This window comes from Salmo trutta, unplaced genomic scaffold (assembly GCF_901001165.1).
Source record: "Salmo trutta unplaced genomic scaffold, fSalTru1.1, whole genome shotgun sequence".
Taxonomy (NCBI): domain Eukaryota; kingdom Metazoa; phylum Chordata; class Actinopteri; order Salmoniformes; family Salmonidae; genus Salmo; species Salmo trutta.
This window is the reverse complement of record NW_021822812.1, coordinates 23038-43461: the sequence shown is the minus strand read 5'-3', so window position 1 is coordinate 43461 and position 20424 is coordinate 23038. Positions and strand designations below refer to the sequence as shown.

The 20424-nt window shown below is 45.7% G+C and overlaps 1 protein-coding gene across 1 annotated transcript; it reads left to right on the top strand.

Moving 5' to 3' along the window:
• The first annotated feature begins 34 nt into the window (after positions 1 to 34).
• On the top strand, positions 35 to 18819 carry majin (membrane anchored junction protein). The gene is made up of 11 exons (XM_029745588.1): positions 35 to 141; positions 7733 to 7841; positions 8061 to 8106; positions 8223 to 8298; positions 10651 to 10764; positions 10981 to 11009; positions 11287 to 11438; positions 15097 to 15145; positions 17673 to 17715; positions 17896 to 18046; positions 18578 to 18819. The coding sequence occupies exons 2-11, from the start codon at positions 7741 to 7743 to the stop codon at positions 18615 to 18617; spliced, it is 801 nt and encodes a 266-aa protein (XP_029601448.1). The 5' UTR covers positions 35 to 141; positions 7733 to 7740; the 3' UTR covers positions 18618 to 18819.
• Positions 18820 to 20424: the final 1605 nt, after the last annotated feature.

Here is a 20424-nt window from a genome sequence, read left to right as displayed (position 1 = left end):
GAGAGGAGAAAGACGCTCGGAGGCGGGAACTTGTCCCTCACCGCGACGCGAGCCCTGACGCGAGCAGATCGGGTGACCGGTTTCGTTGCTGTGACTGGCTTGGTTTTGAAAATTGTGGGTGCCCTGAATCGGTGAATTACGGTATGCTTGTGTTTACGGTGTAGTTAACAGGTTTTATGTTACAGTTGTGAGGAGTTTTGTCAGCTTCACAACATACACAGTTAGTTAATAATTAACTTTACTAGATTAGCTAGCTTTTATGTGAGTGGCTATGTAAGTAACGTTAGCTAGCTAGCTAACAATAGCAACGTCATATTTGTGAACACGTTGATGGTGTTTAGCTAAATAACAGTAGCAATCTAACGTTAACTAATTCAAACGACATTTCTCGTATGAATTCATCCATTCATGAATCATTTTCTCAGTTTCTACCAGAGTCATCTAATCTGATTTGTCCTGCTAGTAGTGAGCAGTGGACCTACCCCTTGATCATGACTCACTTCCATTACATAACAGCCGAGGTTCCCAAACTTTTATGTCCCACGATCCTATTTTTATAATCTGAAAATTATCGTGACAACAACCATGTAATTAGCAGCCAATGTTAACTTTTTTATTTGGGGCTATGGCAGTCAATTGGAAAAACATTCTAACAGTATTTCTGATTGTCTTCTCAACTCGCCATCACATAATAATGGCTGGAACGGCACAAATGGAATGGCATCAAACACATGGGAACCAGAAGGACAACCATCTTTGCAGCAATCCACCAGTCAGGCCTTTATGGTAGAGTGGAGAGAGACCGAAGCCACTGCTCAGTAAAAGGCACATGACAGCCCACTTGGAGTTTGTCAAAAGGCACGTAAAGGACTCTCAGACCATGAGAAACAAGATTATCTGGTATGATGAAACCAAGATTGAACTCTTTGGCTTGAATGTCAAGCTTCACGTCTGGAGGACACTTGGCACCATCCCTACGGTGAAACATGGTGGTGGCAGCATCATGCTGTGGGGATGTTTTTCAGCAGCAGGGACTAGGAGACTAGCCATGATCGAGGGAAAGATGAACGGAGCAAAGTACAGAGATCATTCATGAAAACCTGTTCCAGAGCACTCAGGACCTCAGACTGGGGCAAAGGTTCACCTTCCAAGAGGACAATGACCCTAAGCACAAAGCCAAGACAATGCAGGAATGGCTTTGGGACAAGTCTGTGAATGTCCTTGAGTGGCCCAGCCAAAACCCAATCGAACATCTCTGGAGAGACCTGAAAATAGCTGTGCAGCTACACTCCCCATCCTATCTGACAGAGCTTGAGAGGATCTGCAGAAAAGAATGGGAGAAACTCACCCAAATACAGGTGTGCCAAGCTTGCAGCGTCATACCCAAGAAGAATCAAGGCTGTAATCACTGCCAATGGTGCTTCAACAAAGTACTGAGTAAAGGGTCTGAATACTTATGTAAATGTGATATTTTATTTTTTATACATTTGCAAAACATTAAAAAAAAACTGTTTTTGCTTTGTCATTATCGGGTGTGTGTAGATTGGTGAGGGGGAAAAACTCTTTAATCCATTTTAAAATAAGGCTGTAACGTAACAAAAGGTAGAAAAAGTCAAGGGGTCTGAATACTTTTCAAGTGCACTGTATATACAGTAACAGTCAAAAGTTTGGACACACCTACTCATTCAAGGGTTTTTATGTATTTTTACTATTTTCTACATTGTAAAATAATAGTGAAGACATCAAAACTATGAAATAACACATGGAATCATGTAGTAACCAAAAAAGTATTAAACAAATAAAAATATATTTTATATTTGAGATTATTCAAAGTAGCCACCCTTTGCCTTGATGACAGCTTTGCACACTCTTGGCATTCTCTCAACCAGCTTCATGAGGTAATCACCTGGAATGCATTTCAATTAACAGGTGTGCCTTGATAAAAGTTAATTTGTGGCATTTCTTTCCTTAACACTCTTGCCTGCATCTAGCTGATCTAGGGTGTAATCATTAGTCCAAACAGTTGCAAACAAGAGTTTCTATTGGACAAATTCAGGTATGTTTATCCCTGTTTCATTCCGTTTGCTTCCATTTTAAGAAACATTTCAACAGAATCGGCAGAATTAACACACCCCTGATCACACATAAACACAGTTCACTTTCAGAGCATCCACATACACACAGCATGATCACTTGCCCATTGTATTTTCTTTCTCGCATCTACGCGCTCTCCTCTCACCGTTTCCCTCTGTTTGTGGACTTCACTGCACAACAAATCAGCTGTCTGTGACCAGGCAAAAAAAAAACTTCCAAGGCAAACCTTTATATCATAACGACTAACCGCTACACACAGCCTACATCGTTGTCACCATATTAGCTAATGTCATAGTCAATATAGCTACTAAACAAACATGTTAGTAAAGCCGCAACCGAGTGTCACAGCGGTCTAAGGCACTGCATCTCAGCGCAAGAGGCGTCACTACAGTCCCTGATTCGAATCCAGGCTGTATCACATCCGGCCGTGATTGGGAGTTCCATAGGGCGGCGCACAATTGGCCCAGCGTCATCCGGGTTTGACCGGAGTAGGCCGTCATTGTAAATAAGAATACTGACTTGCCTAGTTAAATGAAGGTAAAACCTGCTACCATCATGCAGTACAGTGGTGCTACCCAACACATCAGCTGTCTGTGACCAGGTGAAAAAACCTTTCCAAGCCAAACCTTAATATCAATACCGCTACACACAGCCTTCATCGGTGTCACCATATTATAACGTCATAGTCAACATTACTAATAGAACTAACACGTTAGTAAACCTGCTACCATCATGCAATACAATGTACAGTCAGTAAGCAGTTTAGCAGTTACACCGGTGGCAATAAATTAATAAAACCAAAAGCTTACCTTGACTTGGAAGAGTTCCTGTATTGGATAGCCATAGCCAGCTAGCTAATATAGCGTCCCTCTCTGTTTGAGTATGCTAAACTAGCTAGCTGAATTAGCTGAAAATAAAAAATAAAAAAATAAAAATACAGTGAAATATAGCTAGCGCTCTCGCTCTTGCTGCTCCTTCATTTTGAACGAAATTAAGAGAACCATGAACCTCCTAGGTTTTGTATTGAAGTCAATTTACCCAGAGGAGGACAGCAACTAGCTGTCCTCCGGCTACACCATGGTTGGCTTTCATGCTGTTTCCTGTTCGAAACATGCACTGCCGAGGGAAGGGGGCATGGTTGGCTTTCATGCTGTTTCCTGTTCGAAACATGCACAGCCGAGGGAAGGGGGTATGGTTGAAAAGACTCTCCCTAATAAGAATTCTTTCCTCTGAATCCACTGATTTGATCAAATCGAACTTTATTTGCCACATAGGAGGGAGGGGGGTCAATGTAAATTGTCCGGTGGCGATTTTTATGAATTCTTCAGCAGTCTAATGGCTTGGGGGTAGAAGCTGTTGAGGAGCCTTTTGGTCCTAGACTTTGCGCTCCAGTACCGCTTGCCGTGCGGTATCAGAGAAAACAGTCTATAACTTGGGTGACTGGAGTCTCTGACAATTTTATGGGCTTTCCTCTTACACCGCCTATTATAGAGGTCCTGGATGGCAGGAAGCTTGGCCCCAGTGATGTACTGGGCCGTTTGTACTACACTCTGTAGCGCCTTACGGTCAGATGCCGAGCAGTTGCCATACCAGGCGGTGATGCAACCGGTCAGGATGCTCTCGATGGTGCAGCTGAAGAACCTTTTGAGGATCTGTGGACCCATGCCAAATCTTTTCAGTCTCCTGAGGGGGAAAAGGTTTTGTCGTGCCCTCTTCACGACTGTCTTGGTATGTTTGGACCATGATAGTTCGTTGGTGATGTGGACACCAAGGAACTTGAAACTCTCGACTCGCTCCACTACAGCCCCGTCAATGTTAACGGGGGCCTGTTCGGCCCGCCTTTTCCTGTAGTCCACGATCATCATCCAGCTCCTTTGTCTTGCTCACATTGAGCGAGAGGTTGTTGTCCTGGCACCACACTGCCAGTTCTCTGACCTCCTCCCTATAGGCCGTCTCATCGTTGTCGGTGATCAGGCCTACCACTGTTGTGTCGTCAGCAAACTTAATGATGGTGTTGGAGTCGTGTTTGGCCACACAGTCATGGGTGAACAGGGGATACAGGAGGGGACTAAGTACACACCCCTGAGGGGCCCCAGTGTTAAGGATCAGCGTGGCAGATGTGTTATTGCCTACTCTTACCACCTGGGGGTAGCCTGTCAGGAAATCCAGGATCCAGTTGCAGAGGGAGGTGTTTAGTCTCAGAGTCCTTAGCTTAGTGATGAGCTTTGTGGGCACTATGGTGTTGAACGCTGAGCTGTAGTCGATGAACAGCATTCTCACATAGGTGTTCCTTTTGTCGAGGTGAGAAAGGTCAGTGTGGAGTGTGATTGAGATTGCGTCATCTGTGGATCTGTTGGGGCGGAATGCGAATTGGAGTGTCTAGGGTGTCCAGGGGATGCTGTTGATGTGAGCCATGTCCAGCCTTTCAAAGCACTTCATCGCTACTGACGTGAATGCCACGGGGCGGTAATCATTTAGGCAGGTTACCTTTGCTTCCTTGGGCACAGGGACTGTGGTGGTCTGCTTGAAACATGTAGGTATTACAGACTCGGTCAGGTTGATGTTTAAAATGTCAGTAAAGACACTTGACAGTTGGTCCGCGCATGTTTTGAGTACACGTCCTGGTAATCCGTCTGGCCCAGAGGCTTTGTGATTGTTGACCTGTTTAAAGGTTTTGTTCACATCGGCTACCGAGAGCGTTATCACACATTCATCCAGAACAGCTGGTGCTCTCATGCATGCTTCAGTGTTGCTTGTCTCGAAGCGAGCATAAAAGGCATTTAGCTCATCTGGTAGGCTCGCGTCACTGGGCAGCTCGCATCTGGGTTTCCCTTTTGTAGTCCGTAATAGTTTTCAAGCTCTGCCACATCTGACGAGCATCAGAGCCGATGTAGTAGGATTCAATCTTAATCCTGTATTTGCGCTTTGCTTGTTTGATGGTTCGTCTGAGGGCATAGCGGGATTTCTTATAAGCATCCGGATTAGTCTCCCGCTCCTTGAAAGTGGCAGCTCTGGGCTTTAGCTCGATGTGGATGTTGCCTGTTATCCATGGCTTCTGGTTGGGATATGTACGTACAGTCACTGTGGGGACGACATCATCAATGCACTTATTGATGAAGCCTATGACTGAGGTGGTGTATTCCTCAATGCCATTGGATGAATCCCGGAACATATTCCAGTCTGTGATAGCAATACAGTTATTATATAGTGTAGCATCCGCGTCATCTGAACACTTCCGTATTGAGCGAATCACTGGTACTTCCTGCTTTAGTTTTTGCTTGTAAGCAGGAATCAGGAGGATAAAATTGTGGTCAGATTTGCCAAATGGAGGGAGGGGGAGAGCTTTGTATGCATCTCTGTGTGTGGAGTAAAGGTGGTCTATGATTTTTTTTTTTTTTCTGGTTGCACATGTGACATGTTGGTAACAATTTGGTAAAACTGATTTTAGTTTGCCTGCATTAAAGTCCCCGGCCGCTAGGAGCGCCGCCTCTGGATGAGCGTTTTCCTGTTTGCTTATGGCCTTATAGAGTTGGTTGAGAGCGGTCTTAGTGCCAGCTTTGTTCTGTGGTGGTAAATAGACGGCTACGAATAATGCAGATGAGTACTCTCTTAGTAGATAGTGTGGTCTACAGCTTATCATGAGGTACTCTACCTCAGGTGAGCAATACCTCGAGATTTATTTAATGTTAGACATCGCGTACCGGCTGTTATTGACAAAAAGTCACACCCCCCCATCCCTCGTCTTAGGATATCCTTCTCCTCAGACTCGTTAAAGGAAAAAGCTTCTTCCAGTCCGCGGTGAGTAATCGCTGTTCTGATGTCCAGAAGTGATTTTCGGTCATAAGAGACGGTAGCAGCAACATTATGTACACAATAAGTTAAAAAAGAAGTTACACAAAACGCAAAAAAAATTACAAAATAGCACAATTGGTTGGGAGAATGTAAAACGTCAGCCATGTTCTTTGGTGCCATCTTTGTCACTCAGCTGTACAATGTTTTTGTATTTCTCCTGCGTGCTTGTGTTCAGTTCGTTCACTTTCCCAAATATGTCTGTTACATAGGCAAGGAGACATTTTATTTTCATGACACAGAAAGTTAACCAAGTCTGTTTTCTTACATCTATTGTGAATGACAACAGTTCCTCTCTCAATGCGAAAACCTTTTTCCCTACACTCCCCCTCACTAACCACCAAGCTTCACTAAACACCAAGCTTCACTAACCACCAAGCTTCACTAACCACCAAGCTTCACTAACCACCAAGCTTCACTAACCACCAAGTTTCACTAACCACCAAGCTTCACTAACCACCAAGCTTCACTAACCACCAAGCTTCACTAACCACCAAGCCTCAGTGTGAAGTAGAAAAATTGGCATGCTCTGATCCCATTTCTCCACATAGTTTTGTGAACAGGTGTGCGTGCAGTGGATGAGGTTTGATGTAGTTTATACAATGGAAGTTACCTGCTGCAGTAAATCTCTGAGTTCTGTGCTCGGCTCTTTTGCCACCAGTTGCTCTCGGTGTATCCACTCTAGCTCAGTGGGTGTATCATACAATGAGTCCATATGGCAGAGGGAGACACATTCATAACTAGAGTGCAGAGGCCTTCCTGCCGTCCCACCATAGATGAAACCCCATCTGTGCAAAAGCCCACCATTCGATCCCATGGAATCTGTTTTTTTGTCAATATAGCCCGACATGCATTGACTTTTGTTCGCTATACATGGTCATCTCGACCCTCACAGCTAACGTCCATTTGGAGAGCATCAGCTGGGGAGTTTTTCAGTTGTTCAGTCAAGAGTTTCCTCTTGATTGATGGCAATAGCATAAATTCTTAGTTTAACAGTGTTATCTGACAAAGGTATTGATGTGAGTTTCTGTGCGTCTGCCTCCCCACACATTGTTTTCACCATATCAATTGCTGCCGGTAATATCAAAGTCTCTGTAATAGTGTGTGGTTTCATAGTGTAGCGGGCCTAGCCATTCACCGTGGGAATGATTCAAGTGCAACGGTCAAGTGCTGCCTTTTACCATGATATAAGGGCGCTGTCTGGTTGAATTACATCCTTTAGATTTGAATAGTTTTTCATTTAGAATTTTAAGGTGAACCACATTACAATGATTATCGAGATACAAACATGATATTATAATATACATTTTTCTTTTTTTATGTTTATATATATATATTTTATTTCTTTAGGATTTTGGAAATTCTCCCGTGACCCTATTTTTCATGTCAGGGACCCCTAGTTTGGGAACTGCTGCATTACACATAACAATCATTGAAAGAAGGTGTCTTCTGTAAAGGTGGAGTTGTTAACGTCTCTGTCACTTGGTGTGAACAGTAACATGCCTTGCTTGCGGTACTGTTTTGGAAGCATAAGGACCTCCATCTTTCACATCAGCGATTTAAATAAATTGATAGACACCTTGATCAGATTAGAGTTAGTGTTCCCACACGGCCATATCTCCATGTTACAGCGCTTGTTTACAGAAAACACATGAGCCAGTCGTGGGACGAAGGTAATGACATAGAACTGTAGAGAGAAGGCAGAATGTCGCCTAGAGTTTTAGAGCTAGGGGTGGACCATGGCTTTCCAGTACCCTATCACGTTCATTCATTCATCTTTTTTTCTCAGTGTGGACCATGCCTATACAATCCTTCTCCTTTCCTTTGCCTGAGACAAGGTTCTTCCAGGCTGGACAACATGTCTACAAGTTCAAGATCAGGGGAGGCAATAACTGCAGGTGTGTGTATGGTATGTGTGTGAGTGTGTGTGTGTGTGTGTGTGTGTGTGTGAGTGTGTGTGTGTATGGTGTATGGTGTGTGTGTGTGTATGGTGTGTGTGTGTGTGTGTGTATGGTGTGTGTATGGTATGTGTGTGTGTGTGTATGGTGTGTGTATGGTGTGTGTGTGTGTGTGTGTGTGTGACACCAGGCTGATTAGTGGACATTATATTTCCACAGTGAAGTGAAGGTGATGGGAGAAGAGTTTGTCAATCGGGAGTTGGAGGTAGGACACTGTGTCATCCATCTCTTCTTTCATCCTTCCATCCATCCATTCATTCTTTCATCCATGAATGAATGAATATGTGAATGAATTCATCCCATGTTTCTGTCTCCGTGTAGAATGCCATCAGAACGGTGCTAGCCAACCTGGACTGTCTCCAGCCGTTCACTACCACACACTTCACTGTCTATCCTTGTATCCTTCCTGTCTGACACCAGTGTTTCCCCCTACGTTCATTTCCCCCTACGTTCATTTCCCCTTACGTTCATTTCCCCCTACGTTCATTTCCCCCACGTTCATTTCCCCCTACATTCATTTCCCCCTACATTCATTGGTTGCCACCGCCCAGTTTTGGGGATTGTAAATAATTTTCCTTGTAAACTTAAATGACTAAAACAAGATATAAAGTATGTAGAAAAGATAATAGACATAATATATTTGAAAAGAAAATCATCTTTGAGAAATATTAATCACCTAAATAAAAACTAGACAGTCAGGGAGAATCTAAAATTCAAAAAATGCCATGGAGCCCTAATTGTTATAGTGTTTGAGTCACTCAAATAGCATAAGCACACAGCATAAACCATGGCAAATGTATACAATTGCAGGATATTAGCTTTAAAACGGCAACATTTTGTCTCTAGCCAAGAGGAGGGCCCCCCTAGCAAAAGGACATCAAATCCCCCACGCAAATAATGCCACCGCTGCTGAAAACCTAGCGGGAAGCACTGCACACACACTGGACTGTCTCCTCACACACTGGACTGTCTCCTCACACGCTGGACTGTCTCCTCACACACTGGACTGTCTCCTCACACACTGGACTGTCTCCTCACACACTGGACTGTCTCCTCACACACTACTCTAAAAGAGCAACAGGCTGTTCCTTTAGTTTACAGTCCACAATTTATTTACCTTAGTTTGCGTTTTGTAATATATTCAGAAGTTATATGCAAACTTTGTGTTACCCTAGGAAATGCCAAGTTATCTTAATGACTTGGTAAACAAGTTGGTGTTAGCTTGGATTTTCCCAGGGTTTCTCAGTAAATACTTGGTGAATACCAGGTGACTGTCAGTAGTTGTTGTAGTTGTAGTTGTTGTTGTTGTTGTTATAGTTGTTGTTGTTGTTGTAGTTGTAGTAGTTGTTGTTGTTGTTGTTATAGTTGTTGTTGTTGTTGTTGTTGTTGTAGTAGTTGTTGTTGTAGTTGTTGTAGTAGTAGTAGTTGTAGTAGTACTAGTTGTAGTAGTAGTAGTTGTAGTAGTAGTTGTTGTAGTCCTCTCACTGTCAACTGCGTTTACTTTCAGCAAACTTAACATGTGTAAATATTTGTAGGAACATAGCAAGATTCAACAACTGAGACATAAACTGAACAAGTTCCACAGACATGTAACTAACAGAAATGGAATAATGTGTCCCTGAACAAAGGGGGGGGTCAAAATCAAAAGTAACAGTCAGTATCTGGTGTGGCCACCAGCTGCATTAAGTACTGCAGTGCATCTCCTCCTCATGGACTACACCAGATTTGCCAGTTCTTGCTGTGAGATGTTACCCCACTCTTCCACCAAGGCACCTTCAAGTTCCCGGATATTTCTGGGGGGAATGGCCCTAGCCCTCACCCTCCGATCCAACAGATCCCAGACGTGCTCAATGGGATTGAGATCCGGGCTCTTCGCTGGCCATGGCAGAACACTGACATTCCTGTCTTGCAGGAAATCACGAGCAGTATGGCTGGTGGCATTGTCATGATGAGCCTGCAGGAAGGGTACCACATGAGGGAGGAGGATGTCTTCCCCGTAACGCACAGCGTTGAGATTGCCTGCAATGCCAACAAGCTCAGTCTGATGATGCTGTGACATACCGCCCCAGACCATGACGGACCCTCCACCTCCAAATCGATCCCGCTCCAGAGTACAGACCTCGGTGTAACGCTCATTCCTTCGACGATAAACACGAATCTGACCATCACCCCTGGTGAGACAAAACCGTGACTCATCAGTGAAGAGCACTTTTTGCCAGTCCTGTCTGGTCCAGCGACGGTGGGTTTGTGCCCATAGGCGACGTTGTTGCCGGTGATGTCTGGTGAGGACCTGCCTTACAACAGGCCTACAAGCCCTCAGTCCAGCCTCTCTCAGCCTATTGCGGACAGTCTGAGCACTGATGGAGGGGATTGTGTGTTCCTGCAGTCCTCATGCCTCCTTGCAGCATGCCTAAGGCACGTTTACGCAGATGAGCAGGGACCCTGGGCATCTTTCTTTTGGTGTTTTTCAGAGTCAGAAAGGCCTCTTTAGTGTCCTACGTTTTCATAACTGTGACCTTAATTTCCTACCATCTGTAAGCTGTTAGTGTCTTAACGACAGGTGCATGTTCATTAATTGTTTATTGTTCATTGAACAAGCATGGGAAACAGTATTTAAACCGTTTACAATGAAGATCTGTGAAGTTATTTGGATTTTAACAAATGATCTTTGAAAGACAGGGTCCTGAAAAAGGGACGTTTATTTTTTTGCTGAGTTTAGTTGTTGTTCTTGACGTTGCTGACTGACCAGACAAGAGTAAGTGGAAGAGAGTGTCCAAGTTTACATTTCAGAAGATGTCAGGAGAGAAGCTGTCTGCTTACCCCTACCTAGTCACTGTGTACCTAGAGAACAACACACACCCTGGTGAGTACCTGTACCCACACACACACACACACACACACACACACACACACACTGGTGAGTACTTGTACCCACCCACACACACACACACACTGGTGAGTACCTGTACACACACACACACACACACACACACACACACACACACACACACACACACTGGTGAGTACCTGTACACACACACACAGGTGAGTGTACTTCTTCCCTTTTTCTTCCTTCCAGGAATGTGTGTGGAGGCGTGCTGGACTCCAGTGAGTAGTCTTCTCTGTTCTGTTTTCACCTCAACATGAATTAGACACGTTCAACTCTCAAAGCTCATTTAGGTTTGTGGCAGACCCTGGGTTCAAATACTATTCGAAATCATTTCAAGGATTTTAGTGGTGCTTGATTGAACTAGCCCGGCCCAATAGAACCAGTAGAATACAACGGTAAATCTGGTATTCCATCTGGTGTTCCATGCAGGCTAAATCAAACGCTATGTAAGAGATTAGGAATAGTGTTTAACCCCAGGTCTGGTTCATGGTGCAGGTGAGAGCAGGAGAAGGCGTCCCCCTCCTTCCTGCCAGTGGTGGTGAGCACCAGGCCAAGCGCAGTAAGACAGGACCACCACACTGGGGCACCCTAACACCACAACAAAGAGACTGTCTCATCATGCAGGGACCACAGTCACGCATATATCAGTGAGTGTGTGTGTGTGTGTGTGTGTGTGTGTGTGTGTGTGTGTGTGTGTGTGTGTGTGTGTCCTTTGCCTTCCTGCCTGCCTGGTGTCCTACCTCACACACACACACCGGCCACACACACATCAGTCACACACACACACACACCAGTCACACACACACCAGCTACACACACACACCAGTCTCACACACACACACCAGTCACACAAACACACACTCCAGTCACACACACACACACACACACCAGTCACACACACACACACCAGTCACACACACACACCAGCCACACACACACACCGGCCACACACATACACACACCAGTCACACACACCCACACACACACACCAGCCATACACACACACCGGCCACACACATACACACACTGGTCACACACACACATACACACACTGGTCACACACACATACACACACTGGTCACACACACACCGGTCACACACACTCCAGTCACACACACACACCGGCCACACACACACACACCAGTCACACACACACACACTAGTCACACACACACACACCAGTCTCACACACACACACCAGCCACACACACCAGTTTCACACACACACTAGTCTCACACACACACACACACCAGCCACACACCAGTCACACACACACACACCAGCCACACACACCAGTCACACACACCAGCCACACACACCAGTCACACACACCAATCACACACACACCAGCCACACACACACACACACACCAGCCACACGCACACCAGCCACACACCAGTCACACACACACCAGCCACACACACCAGTCACACACACACCAGTCACACACACCAGTCATTCAGTTATGAAACATTCAGACGGGTGGTGAGAGAATCGGGCGCCATCTCCATCAGCCTGTCAGTCAGAGCAGCGGGCCGACAATAATGATTCAGCTCACACACAAATACACTCTCGCACACACACAGACACATTGACAAACACTTTCTCACTCATACACGGGAACACATACGCACACTCCACTCTCTCAGACACACACAGTTGTTGAGGCAGAAGTAAGCAGATTAAATGAGGGACTGAGAATAGAAATCAGACGGCTCATTTAAATAACGCTGAGAATAGAAATCAGACGGCTCATTTAAATAACACTGAGAATAGAAATCAGACGGCTCATTTAAATAACACTGAGAATAGAAATCAGACGGCTCATTTAAATAACACTGAGAATAGAAATCCGCGTCCCAGCGGACATCATTCGTATAATAATAAAATCCCCATCAGAATCCGTCAGTTTAAACTAGAGATATGTATATATATATATATATTTTTTTTTTTGCACGTCTCAATCCACCGCATCCTCCTATACCGGCTTTCCGAATCTGAGATGGAAGGTCTCAGAGCTACAGTGCTCAGGTCTCAGACCAGGAGACGTCCCTAAAATCTGCCTTCTAAAGAAAACGTCTGTAGTGTCCGAACGGTTAGGCCTGCTCTATGGAGAGATGAGACTCTCACCAATGCGTTTTGCTCTCGGTCAACCCTCACAAGACTCGTCTGAAGGTAGCCTGGTACCAGTTTTAAAACGTATAGAAGTAAAGGGAAAGAGGACGCCTAGTCAGTTGTACAACTGGAAGTAGTTTAGTGCCGGAAAAAGGGGTTAAATATGGGTCAAAAGATATTTCAACACTTTCCTGATCTTTCCTATATCTCTTCCTATATCTCTTCCTATATCTCTACCTATATCTTTCCTGTATCTCTTCCTATATCTTCCTATATCTCTTCCTATATCTCTTCCTATATCTCTTCCTATATCTCTTCCTATATCTCTTCCTATATCTTCCTATCTCTTCCTATATCTCTTCCTATATCTCTTCCTATATCTCTTCCTATATCTCTTCCTATATCTCTTCCTATATCTCTTTATATCTCTTCCTATATCTCTTCCTATATCTCTACCTATATCTCTTCCTATATCTCTTCCTATATCTCTTCCTATATCTTCCTATATCTCTTCCTATATCTCTTCCTATATCTCTTCCTATATCTCTTCCTATATCTCTTCCTATATCTCTTCCTATCTCTTCCTATATCTCTTCCTATATCTCTTCCTATATCTCTTCCTATATCTCTTCCTATATCTCTTTATATCTCTTCCTATATCTCTTCCTATCTCTTCCTATATCTCTTCCTATATCTCTACCTATATCTTTCCTGTATCTCTTCCTATATCTTCCTATATCTCTTCCTATATCTCTTCCTATATCTCTTCCTATATCTCTTCCTATATCTCTTCCTATCTCTTCCTATATCTCTTCCTATATCTCTTCCTATATCTCTTCCTATATCTCTTCCTATATCTCTTTATATCTCTTCCTATATCTCTTCCTATATCTCTACCTATATCTCTTCCTATATCTCTTCCTATATCTCTTCCTATATCTTCCTATATCTCTTCCTATATCTCTTCCTATATCTCTTCCTATATCTCTTCCTATATCTCTTCCTATCTCTTCCTATATCTCTTCCTATATCTCTTCCTATATCTCTTCCTATATCTCTTCCTATATCTCTTCCTATATCTCTTTATATCTCTTCCTATATCTCTTCCTATATCTCTACCTATATCTCTTCCTATATCTCTTCCTATATCTCTTCCTATATCTTCCTATATCTCTTCCTATATCACTTCCTATATCTCTTCCTATATCTCTTCCTATATCTCTTCCTATCTCTTCCTATATCTCTTCCTATATCTCTTCCTATATCTCTTCCTATATCTCTTCCTATATCTTCCTATATCTCTTCCTATATCTCTTCCTATATCTCTTCCTATATCTCTTCCTATATCTCTTCCTATATCTCTTCCTATCTCTTCCTATATCTCTTCCTATATCTCTTCCTATATCTCTTCCTATATCTCTTCCTATATCTTCCTATATCTCTTCCTATATCTCTTCCTATATCTCTTCCTATATCTCTTCCTATATCTCTTCCTATATCTCTTCCTATATCTCTTCCAGTATCTCTTCCTATATCTTCCTATATCTCTTCCTATATCTTCCTATATCTCTTCCTATATCTCTTCCTAAAATGTACAATCTAATAACTAAATGATTGTTGGTGTGACCATCTTAAAACAATTCTATATGTTGGCTAGTAGAACCCCCTGGTTTAGACTCTTAAGGATGTAAAGGACTGAGAATAGAAACCACACAGAGAATTTATATAACATCAGTTCTGCTTCACCTCTCTTAACCGGTGTGTGTGTGTGTGTGTGTGTGTGTGTGTGTGTGTGTGTGTGTGTGTGTGTGTGTGTGTGTGTGTGTGTGTGTGTGTGTGTGTGTGTGTGTGTGTGTGTGTGTGTTTTGATGGGTGACTGGTTCTGAGGCCTACGGCTAGGCAGTACTGAGACACTGAGTTTATACAAGTTGTACAGAGCAGTGCTCGAACATGACCTGATGCTAGTAAGTGTGTTCAGTGAGTGTGTGTGTGTGTGTGTCCTGAGAGTGTTATGCAGTTGACAGGTGGTGTGTTTGTGTGTTAAACGTACTGGAAGAAGGGAACAGGAGAGAGACGAGTGCCGACCGAAAGCGGACACAACACCCCTCCCGGCTACATTCGTCTTTCTCCTTCCCTCCATCCCCCTCTTTCTGTCTTTCTGTTTTTAACCTGTTCCTTCTCTTTCCCAGTGAACTTCTCAGACCAGCGGAAATGGAGGCAAAGAATGGTGATGGCAAGGTCTCTGTCTCTCTAACTCTCTGTCTCTCTCTCTCTGTCTCTCTAACTCTCTGTCTCTCTCTCTCTGTCTCTCTAACTCTCTGTCTCTCTCTCTCTGTCTCTCTCTCACTCTCTGTCTCTCTCTCTTTCTCTCTCTCTCTCTCTCTCTCTCTGTCTCTCTAACTCTCTGTCTCTCTCTCACCCTCTCTGTCTCTCTCTCACCCTCTCTGTCTCTCTCTCCATCTCTCTGTCTCTCTCTCACCCTCTGTCTCTCTCTCGCTCTCTGTCTCTCTGTCTGTCTCTGTCTCTCTCACTCTCTGTCTCTCTCTCCATCTCTCTGTCTCTCTCTCACTCTCTGTCTCTCTCTCCATCTCTCTGTCTCTCTCTCACTCTCTGTCTCTCTCTCCATCTCTCTGTCTCTCTCTCACACTCTGTCTCTCTCTCCATCTCTCTGTCTCTCTCTCACACTCTGTCTCTCTCTCGCTCTCTGTCTCACTCTCTCTGTCTCGCTCTCTCTGTCTCGCTCTCTCTGTCTCGCGCTCTCTCTGTCTCGCGCTCTCTCTGTCTCGCGCTCTCTCTGTCTCGCTCTCTCTGTCTCGCGCTCTCTCTGTCTCGCTCTCTCTCTGTCTCGCTCTCTCTCTGTCTCGCTCTCTCTCTGTCTCGCTCTCTCTGTCTCGCTCTCTCTCTGTCTCGCTCTCTCTCTCTGTCTCGCTCTCTGTCTGTCGCTCTCTCTATGTCTCGCTCTCTCTATGTCTCGCTCTCTCTCTGTCTCGCTCTCTGTCTCTCTCTCGCTCTGTCTTTCTCGCTCTGTCGCTCTGTCTCGCTCTCTGTCTCGCTCTGTCTCGCTCTCTGTCTCGCTCTCTGTCTCGCTCTCTGTCTCGCTCTCTGTCTCGCTCTCTGTCTCGCTCTCTGTCTCTCTCTCTCTCTCTCTCTCTCTCTCACACACACAATATGTCTTGTGTCTGTTTCCCTGGGGGCTACATTTGTCCAGTCAGCTGGGATAATAACTAGCCCATTAAGAATAGAAACAATAAATAGACAGACTGGATGCATCTCCAATTGTACCCTAATCACTACATAGTGCATGTTCCCTGGACAGAAAGGAAAGGAATGGGGGGCTGTTTGGGATACATCCACCGTATATGATGGAGAACGGTATCACATCTCAGCTGAGAGAGAAAGACTGTGGGGGGGGAGGGGGGGGGAGAGAAAGACTGTGGGGGGGGGGGGGGAGAGAAAGACTGTGGGGGGGAGGGGGGGAAGAGAAAGACTGTGGGGGGGAGGGGGGGAGAGAAAGACTGTGGGGGGGGAGGGGGGGGAGAGAAAGACTGTGGGGGGGGAGGGGGGGAGGGGGGGAGAGAAAGACTGTGTGTTTGGATGTTTGATTAGAAGCAGGATCTTGGTGTCCTACGATTCCAGCCCCCCCCCCCCTCCTATTTTCTCTCCATCCGTCTCCTCCTGTTTCACTAGAGGACCACAATGGAAATAAGTTCCAGACTTTGTGTGTTATCCTCGATGATTTTATTCATGTACATGTATAGCTTTTTCAAGTTTTATGTGTGCTTGTTTTTTAAAATGGTCGAATTAATAAACTAAACAAAAAAAAAATGTTTCTCCTTTCTGTTCTTTCTCTCCCGTTCTTACCCGGTGTCTTTAATATACAGCATCCTTCATTGGCTTGAATGTTCTCTCTCTCTCTCTCTCTCCCCCTCTCCGTCTGTCTCTCTCCCCCCTCTCTCTCTCTCTCTCCCCCCTCTCCGTCTGTCTCTCTCCCCCTCTCTCTCTCTCTCTCCCCCTCTCCGTCTGTCTCTCTCCCCCTCTCTCTCTCTCTCTCTCCCCCTCTCCGTCTGTCCTCTCCCCCTCTCTCTCTTCCCCTCTCTCTCTCTCCATCTGTCTCTCTCCCCCTCTCTCTCTCCCTCTCTCTCCCTCTGTCTCTCTCCCCCTCTCTCTCTCTCTCTCCCCCTCTCCGTCTGTCTCTCTCCCCCTCTCTCTCTCTCTCTCCTCCCCCTCTCTCCGTCTGTCTCTCTCCCCCTCTTCTCCCCTCGCTATCTCCATCTGTCGCTCTCCCCCTCTCTCTCTCCCGCTCATCTCCCTCTGTCTCTCTCCCTCGGACTCTCTTCCCCTCTCCCCTCTCTCTCTCTCTCTCGGCTCTCTCTCTCTCTCCCTCTGTCTCTCTCCCTCTCTCCCTCTCCCCCCCTCTCCCCCCCTCTCTCTCTCTCTCCCCCTCTCCGTCTGTCTCTCTCCCCCTCTCTCTCTCCCTCTCTCTCTCCATCTGTCTCTCTCCCCCTCTCTCTCTCCCTCTCTCTCCCTCTGTCTCTCTCCCCTCTCTCTCTCTCTCTCTCCCCCTCTCCGTCTGTCTCTCTCCCCCTCTCTCTCTCTCCGTCTGTCTCTCTCCCTCTGTCTCTCTCTGTCTCTGTCTCTCTCCCCCTCTCTCTCCCTCTCTCTCTCTCCCTCTCCCCCTCTCTCTCCCCCTCTCTCTCCCTCTCTCTCCCTCCTCTCTCTCCGTCTGTCTCTCTCCTCCTCTCCCTCTCCCTCCTCTCTTTCTCAGGCAGGCTGTGTGGTATCAGATAACCAGACCCCACAGAGTACAGGTGAGAGTCCTGACAAGAACTGATGAGCTGTTGGTTCTTAATCAAGAGGTTACCTTGTCACCTCCATCCCCTTCTGAGATGACAACATTGTGTGTGTGTGTGTGTGTGTGTGTGTGTGTGTGTGTGTGTGTGTGTGTGTGTGTGTGTGTGTGTGTGTGTGTGTGTGTGTGTGTGTGTCAGTCGAGGGCTCTGTGACCGGTGGCAGTGAGGTCAGCGGGGGTCACGGAGAGGAAGAGGTGCATCCTGGAGCGGTAGAGGAGGGCGACCCGGAGGACCCTGACCTTGACCCCAAGTCTCATGTGAGGCCAGGTTTGCTGGCCCGCCTCGTCAGGTAAAACTTCTGACCAGGACTCATAGGGAACATGTATTCACATTATCTCTTCCTATGCTTTCTTTCTACTTGTTCACCTCTCTCTCTGTCCATCTCTTTCTGTCTCCATCTCTCTCTCCGTCTCTCTGTCTCTCTCTCTTTCTCTCTGTCTGTCTCTCTCTGTCTCTCTGTCTGTCTCTCTGTCCGTCTCTCTCTCTCTCCATCTCTCCGTCTCTGTCTCTCTTTCTCTCTCTGTCTCTCTCTGTCTCTCTCTGTCTCTCTCTGTCTCTGTCTCTCTGTCTATCTCTGTCTCGCTCTCTCTCTGTCTCTCTCTGTCTCTCTCTCTGTCTCTCTCTCTGTCTGTCTTTCTGTCCGTCTCTCTCTGTCTCCATCTCTCTCTCCATCTCTCCGTCTCTCTGTCTCTCTCTCTGTCTCTCTCTGTCTCCATCTCTCTCTGTCTCCATCTCTCTCTCTCTCTCTCTCTCTCTGTCTCCATCTCTCTCTCTCTCTCTCTCTCTCTGTCTCCATCTCTCTCTCTCTCTCTCTCTCTAGTCAGGTGTTTCCATTCTCCATGTTCTTCAGAGAGAGCTAAGATGTCTGTTCAGGAACAACGGCTTCTGTAACCTTCTAGAACCTCTGTTGTGATCTGAAGTTCTGTTTTAGTTTCAGACTGCGTCCCAAATGGTAACCTATTCCCTATAAAGTGCCCTACTTATAATGATTGATGTTAGTTCATAGTGGAAGGTTTTGGAGTTTGGTTTTGATACCTTTTGTAATAAATGATGTGATTCTAACTAGTTGGTATGTGTTATATTGTATGGGTGCATTTACATTCCTGGGGACAGCCCTCGTCTTAAACTGTATGGGAGACCTGTATGTATATATAGGTTAACCAGACATTAGGTTTTACCAGACTTCACTCAAATCCAAAATGTTTACTGTCTTTTGGCTTTACTATGGGGACCAGAAGTCCTCACAGGGATGGGAATGGGAGTAAATAAAATGTAAAATTAAAAAATGTTTTGGTCCCCACAAGGATAGTAAAACAAACGTGTCTGTGTGTGTGTCTGGTGTGTGTGTGTGTGTGTTTTCAGCTTTTGTCTTCTTACTATCAATCTCAGTTTGCTGTGGAAGCAGTGTGTTTGTGTGTATCCTTATTTGATGGATGACTCCTAACTGAAGTTCTCATTGCTTTAACTGGATTGAGGGCTGCCTGAGACACACACAATGTCATTCTCTCTGTCTCTCTTTCTCGCTCTCTCTCTCTCTGTCTCTCTGTCTCCTCTCTGTCTCTTCTCTGTCTGTCTCTCGCTCTTCTGTCTGTCTGTCTGGCTCTCTCTGTCTCTCTCTCGGTCTCTCTCTCGGTCTCTCTCTCTGTCTCTCTCTCTCTCTGTCTCTCTCTTTCTCTTCTCTGTTTGTCTGTCTGTCTCCTCCCTCTGTCTGTCTGTCTGTCTGTCTGTCTGTCTGTCTCTCCGTCTGTCTGTCTCTCGCTCGTCTGTCTGTCTGTCTGGCTCTCTCTGTCTCTCTCTCGGTCTCTCTCTCGGTCTCTCTCTCTGTCTCTCTCTCTCTCTGTCTCTCTCTTTCTCTTCTCTGTTTGTCTGTCTGTCTCCTCCCTCTGTCTGTCTGTCTGTCTGTCTGTCTCTCCGTCTGTCTGTCTCTCGCTCGTCTGTCTGTCTGTCTGTCTCTCGGTCTGTCTGTCTGTCTGTCTGTCTGTCTGTCTGTCTGTCTGTCTGTCTGTCTGTCTGTCGCTCTTCTGTCTGTCTGTCTCTCTGTCTTTCTCTTCTCTGTCTGTCTCTCTCACTGTCTCTCTTCTCTTCTCTCTGTTTCTCTCTCTCTCACACACACACTGCCGTGTCACGAGAGTTAATTCTAGGAGCATGAGTCAGCTCAGTGACTGGCGGTCTTCATATCCAGCGTCCTCTGTCTGCCCGCGTGTGTCTGGTGTTTGTATCGTTCCTCTGCCCGCCAGTCTCGGTAACCCTGGAGACAGCGGCGTCTTGAATAACGATAATATCATTAATGCGTCCGCTTCCACTTCATCACTGTTATTTTAGTGTGTGTGTGTGTGTGCGTGTGCGTGTGTGTGTGTGTGTGTGTTCATTCAGTGCCATGATGGTAAGGAAAGGATTACACAGTGTTTTCCTTCCAACTAACACTGTTTTAGTACCCCTGACCTCTAACCCTTGACCCCTCTCTGCCCCCCAATAACACCAGCCACACAGTGCCTCCCCAATGGAACACTATTCCCTACATAGTGCCTCCCCAATGGAACACTATTCCCTCCATAGTGCCTCCCCAATGGAACACTATTCCCTACATAGTGCCTCCCCAATGGAACACTATTCCCTACATAGTGCCTCCCCAATGGAACACTATTCCCTACATAGTGCCTCCCCAAT

Coding starts and splice junctions, on each gene's coding strand:
- majin (XM_029745588.1), top strand. CDS start 7,741: ATGCCTATACAATCCTTCTCCTTTCCTTTGCCTGAGACAAGGTTCTTC. Junction 8,107..8,222: donor TTGTCAATCGGGAGTTGGAG/GTAGGACACTGT, acceptor GTCTCCGTGTAG/AATGCCATCAGAACGGTGCT. Junction 15,146..17,672: donor CAAAGAATGGTGATGGCAAG/GTCTCTGTCTCT, acceptor TCTCTTTCTCAG/GCAGGCTGTGTGGTATCAGA.